Here is a 6,148-nt window from a genome sequence, read left to right as displayed (position 1 = left end):
GTGCAAACGCCACATCCACTGAGCTACACAGGCTACTGGATGTTTGTAATTATTATCAGGTGAGAGATGAATTTCTTTGTCTGAAAATACTAGCATTTGAAAAGGCAAAGCCTAGTATTGCAGCTGTAGATTGCAATTTAACTAATGCTGATTTATATCATTATGATAGCATTTACTTAATTTTATTATAATTTTTCTTTAGTATAATTACTCAAAAGTGCACCTGTGATCTTAAACTAGCTCTGTTAACGAAAACAGAGTACAACATATCGCTCCTATGTAGAAAACGTGGAGCTATATTCAAAATACACGTGTAATCAGTAACTGAAACACGTCATCATCTGAATTAGTTCAGATAAAAGGTGCATCTGGATAGGTGCCTAAGTGCGCAGAAAAGCAGTGAACGGTTTGCATAATAAATATTCTTAAATATTGTGCCCATTCTCCCTAAACCACCCTACTCCAATTTTGTAAATATTAATATTTCAAACAGAACCTGTAGTGTCGAAGTACGAAAGAATATTTATACCTTTTTAAGACGAAACAGAAATTAGGAAACTCACCGATTAATAAAATATTACTTTCACTGTACGAGAATAAAAACATTATGAAAATCTAATTAAAATTTAAAAAAATAAATAAATTTAAATAAATAAATAGATCTGTCCCTCTTTTACCTTTATGGCGTCGAGGGTTTCTATTCCTTATATATATATATATATATATATATATATATATATTATTCATTATCATCACCATATATACAGAGTAATGAATTTAGAAATGTAAAATGAAAATATTATTATTTTATTTTCTGTTCATATCACAAAATCTAAGGTAACATTTTGCAAAACATACACAAATAATAAATAACAATGCTGTTTTTTGGCATTTTTCTTAGGCGTTTATTTACAATGCCATATTTATAGTAAGTAAAGTCTTTTTTTAGAATAAGTGAATACTATTAATTTTAATAATATTGTTTCTGGATGAGATATAATGCAATCACATGCACCCACGAAGAAAGCACTAAGCTATCTGATGATGACATTGATCAGTTGGTGCATATTAATTTTTTACTGGAACAATATTATATTTTTATTATTATATTTTTAATATTTATTATCATTGAAAGATATTACATGCACACAAAAGTGTATAAAATTAATTAAATACTCTGGATTAATGCTTGTCCCTGGATTACTACTTATATATGGGAAATATATGACGTCTGCAATTATTCAACCTTGTTGTCTTCTTTGGGATCTGGATTCCACTGATGAGGTGTCAATAAAGCTCGAAACTGGTCAGGGTATTGGCACATCCTATAATAAATTGCTATACAATACCGAACAAATTATTCCGAACAAGCCGAATTTTATTGAAGGTTTTGTTCTGGGTTTTGTTTCAGTTCACAATAATTTTGATTTATTATTTGTTGTTTTGGTTTTAGTTCACTATTTTGGTTGAGTTCTGCGTGTTTTAACTATTTCTACGATGTTTATTAATACAGTTGTAAGTTTTTAATAGTATAAAATGTCGATGATGACGTTTGAGGTGTTTTATTCATTTTGTGTACTTTAAAATGGATATTCTCCAAGAAAACGTTAAAAATATATACTCTTTCTGAGCACACATCCATTACTCAAAGACAAATTGCCAACGAGTGCGGTGTTGGTTTGGGTGTTGTTAATGCGATTTAAAGCAGTTTAAGGAGACAGGTACCTTTTCAGAAAATGAAACGGTGGGCGAAAAATGAAAAACTATGTTACTCAATATCCTTTAATAATTAGGAAGCGAAAAATAAATCCAACACTGTCTGCTTTAAACTTAAATAGAAATTTGGCTGCTATTCGGATTCATGTTTCTTACATGACAGTCTATCGACGATTGTTGGAAGAAGGGAGGTTTTCCCACAGACTAAAATAGAAATGACTGTTGATGAAGGCTATTCAGAAAAAATGGCTCCAGTGGTCAAAAGTAAACAAAGATTGGACTATTTAGAAGTGGAAGAAATTTCTATCCTGAGATGAAATCCTTTCCTTTTTCCAAGGAGAGCGAGTATCCTATGTTCGCAAATCAGCGGCTGAGAAGACCTCTCCTGTCAACCTTCAACAAGCTCCTAAACACCCAACTAAAATATGTTCTCAGGTTGTTTTACGTATGGCATTCCAGGATCACTTGTGCCTGTTGATCGTATGATGAAAAGTAATCAATACATAAACATATTGGAGAAAGGATTGGTCTCATAGATTCAGAAAGCCGAAGAACTCATCTTCCAAGAAGATCTCGCTCTATGCCTTACTTCCAAAAAAGTGAAAGTATTCTTCAAAAATCGCAAGATCCAATTACTTCAGTGGCCAGGCAACTCTCCTGACATTAATCCAATAGAAAATTTGTGGGCCATAGTGTAAGAGACTTGGAAAATTAAATTGTGATACAAAGGATAACTTAATGCAATCCATTATAAAAGTATGGTGTTGGTGTTCTAATTTGGTAGAGTCCATGCTTAAGCTAATTAATGAACTTATTAGGAACCGAGGAGCACAGATAGATTATTAGGTAATGTTGGAGTTTAATTTTTGCACTTATTTTCTTGCGAAATTAAATTGTTTAAAATGTGGATGTTCGCATTAATATTTTCGTTACTGTACATATCCAAAAGGATGTGTTTGCATTATGCGATACCGGCCGTTTATGCGAAGTCATTAGCCTTTATATAAGTAAGTAGCCTTGTTGTGAAGATACTTCAAGTACAAACTTTGTTTGCTTATACGTGGATTAAACAAGAATATCATTTATTGAGAAGTTTAAATGAATTTAAAAGGAAGTGAAAATAAAAATGTCTAAAACGATATGCATATTTCATGCTCGTTTTTGAACTCCCTAACATTCAGTTTCATTAAACACACATTTTCATTCAAAATAAAGTGTTAAATTTAACTTATTCTTATTATCTTCATAATTAATGCATAATCATTACATTAGTCTAAAAATGCATTTCTTTATAGTTTTAGTACATTTCCTTCTGGTTTTATCTCATATTAGGTAGATTACTCGAAGTTAAAGACTTTGTCCAAGATTTCTCTTTTCAAGCTGTAGTGAATTCAACAGTAGCAGTTGATTCATTTTTCTTCATGGGGTAAAGTATTCATTTATATTTTCATTCAGCGAAAATCCAATCTATGTGATTTTTTTAATAAAAAAGATTCGGTATTTCTATCTAAATAAAAGTGTAATTTATAATAGTAGGATATATAAGCAAACATAGAAACATTAAAGCATTCGCTTTAATGATTTCCAATTTCATTCAGATAATTAAATAATTTTACAGCACCGCTTTAACTAAATGGCGATATGGTTTCATGCAAATTGACTGTTTATATCATTTTATTTTATTTTATTTATAGAAAACCTATCCAAGAGCGTTTGCTACCCTATAGAACACTGGAGCTGTGAACAGACGTACGGAACTCGTTCACAATTGGCATTAAAAGCTATGGACTATATTTCTTAGAAAACACATGTAGTGGTTGACTGTTCGAAGGGGTAGCAGAAATGGATGAAAGGCTGTTGCACGCATTTGGACAGATTTGCAAGAGGCTTGAGAAATTATTGATTCCACTTTGATGAACAGTGGTCATAAAAGCATTTATAGAAAATCACTCTGCAGAATATGAACGCCTGCTAGAATTGAGTGAAGTATATCAGTGAGAGAGGGGTCGTCAATCAATCTAATTCCTCCTTTCTAGAAACCCAGTTTTGTTAGCAACTCATCCCAGATGTGTGATGGAGAGATGAATTCAGTGGCTGGGAAGATCTGTGATTTGTATAGAGTTAGGATCTGATTGGAGTTGAAGTAAAGCTTCGAGCAAAAGAGACAGCTTCATTTATGGATGGAGAGGAGACAATATTTGTGATACGCTTGTGCCAAGAGAGATTTGAGATTATAGTGATTCCAATAATAACTTTAACTCCTCTCTCTCTCTCTCTCTCTCTCTCTCTCTCTCTCTATCACTATCTCTCTCTCTCTCTCTCTCTCTATCACTATCTCTCTCTCTCTCTCTCTCTCTCTCTCTCTCTCTCTTTCTATCCACAATACAGTGTTCTAATTTGTTTTATATACCCAAATGCTTCTACCTGACTTTGAATATATAACCATCCCAATAATTAGTGGATAATTTAAGACCTCTGCAGGAGAGACTGAACATGATAGTTTTCCCAAGCTCGGACATTCTCTAATACAAACAGATGTAGTGGTTATAATGGATGTTTATTTTCTTCTATTGATTACTGGACATATTGTTTTCGACCACTTTTAAAGACAATACATCTAACATTACACCTTTCCACGCTACTTGGTGTCAGCAATGAATAGTTTGGTTGTCACTATTCATCTACTCATTCATCTTTGTGTGAAGATCATCTTCTACCATATTCACACATAAACACAAACTAAATGTTATGCTTACATTCCAGTGTAGTAACAGAGACGCTATCAACCTGACTTAAGGGCTGCCATATATTATTATCAAGAATTTTGGCAAGAAATAAATTAAGTTATTTTAATTATTGAATTATACTAATGAAGTTAAGAACGAAATCATTTGTTTTGAAGCAAAATATAATTTTTATTAAATGGAGAATTTTTTGTTTTATATTTATATAATTCAAAATTAATCCATTCAGGTGGAATAAAGGATATTTCATATATATCAAATCTTTCAAGATTTGAACATTCTATTCAATAATGTTTAAAACACACAGAGTTTGCCCGTTAAGTAATGAAACAACAATTATTATATCAAAAAAAAAAAAAACTATATTTGGAATTGTCAATTACACAGATTCAAAATGATCTCCCATCAACTCCACACAAAGTTTACATCTGTCGTACAGGCTTCGAAGGCAACGTGGAAGTTGTGAACGGGAATCTCCTTCACTCTCTGGGTCACACCGCGTTGGATGTCCTCAATGTAGCTGAAGCGCTCCTCTTTCAAGGAATACGTTATCTTTGGGAAGAGGAAAAAGTATGCGGGAGCGAAATCTGGCGAATAGGGGGACAGGAAATTCGATCACACAGATCTACTTTAAACCAGAAACTGCTTTACACGCAGCGCACAGCTCACGGACGTTGTCGTGCAACAGAAACCAATTGTTGTTGTGGAACAGTTCTTTTCTGACATGCTGCGTGCTGGCGTATAGACATTGTATTACCTCTAAATAATACTGATCATTCACTGTTGTGCAATCAGGAACAAATTCGCGGTTGATAATTCCAGCGAAAAAGAAAATGACCATTGTCTTGACACGATATTTTTGCAACCTGACTTTCTTCTGCAGGGGAGAAGATGTTCCGTGCCATTCCATGATCTGGCGTTTCGTTTCCGGATCGAGGTGAAAACATCAACTGTTCTTGTGTCAACGTGTGCTATACAAACCTCGAATATATCTTCCTCTTTTGCAAATCTCTTTCTAAGATTAATCTGGCCGTTTCCTTCCCTACAAGAAGCTGTACAGCGTGTAGCCTAGTGGTTACTCGTCTGTCATAGGCAAAAAGTTCCTTAACTTTCACCACATTTTCATTTGTAGTGCAGGAACTAATCATTCACACCGTGGTTCTTCCTTCAGAGATTCCCTCCCACCCCCTCTTTAAATGTTGAAAACCAGCGGAACATCTGTACACGTCTCAGACAGTCATCGCCGCAAACGTTATAAGGCCTTGGCACACTTCTGTAGGCAGTTTTCCCTAATTTACACTAAACTTTTATCATGGCTCTTTTCTCCATGAAGCAACTTCCGACACGCTCCACTCACACACTCTTACTTCAACGATTGCCAGATGTAAACTGCTGCGACAACCGACTCGAAAGTTGCACCTGTGATTAAAACACGCTCAATCAGTCATAACTGTAAACATGTTTGCTAATTTTAGTCAAAGGACCGTCCTGTAAAAAATTAATCTCATTACTTAATGGGCACACTGTATCTGATAATCTATTCAACTCAATTTCTATTTATTTCAGAGGTCTTCTAGTCAGCTACATATTTACTGAAGCAGTTATAAAGTTAAAGAAACCATTCCATATTCCAAAATATATATTTCATCGAATATGGAGGTAAGCATAACTATATGATCATGTGCGAA

At 33.8% G+C, this 6,148-nt stretch overlaps 1 protein-coding gene across 1 annotated transcript in view; it reads left to right on the top strand.

Moving 5' to 3' along the window:
* Positions 1-1,931: 1,931 nt before the first annotated feature.
* LOC150108675 (O-acyltransferase like protein-like) overlaps positions 1,932-6,148 on the top strand; it is a 185,422-nt gene continuing 181,205 nt past the window's right edge. Inside the window, exons 1-2 of the mRNA XM_090390500.1 lie at positions 1,932-1,980; positions 3,049-3,142. Coding sequence (XP_090246626.1) covers positions 1,932-1,980; positions 3,049-3,142 — 143 coding nt within the window. The remainder of the gene's footprint in view (positions 1,981-3,048; positions 3,143-6,148) is intronic.

The sequence above is a fragment of the Typopeltis vanoorti genome, chromosome 3, assembly GCF_054136105.1.
Source record: "Typopeltis vanoorti isolate ZY-2024b chromosome 3, IOZ_Tvanoo_1.0, whole genome shotgun sequence".
Taxonomy (NCBI): Eukaryota; Metazoa; Arthropoda; class Arachnida; order Uropygi; family Thelyphonidae; genus Typopeltis; species Typopeltis vanoorti.
Note: the sequence above shows the minus strand (reverse complement) of the source record. Positions and strands in the feature narration are given on the sequence as shown.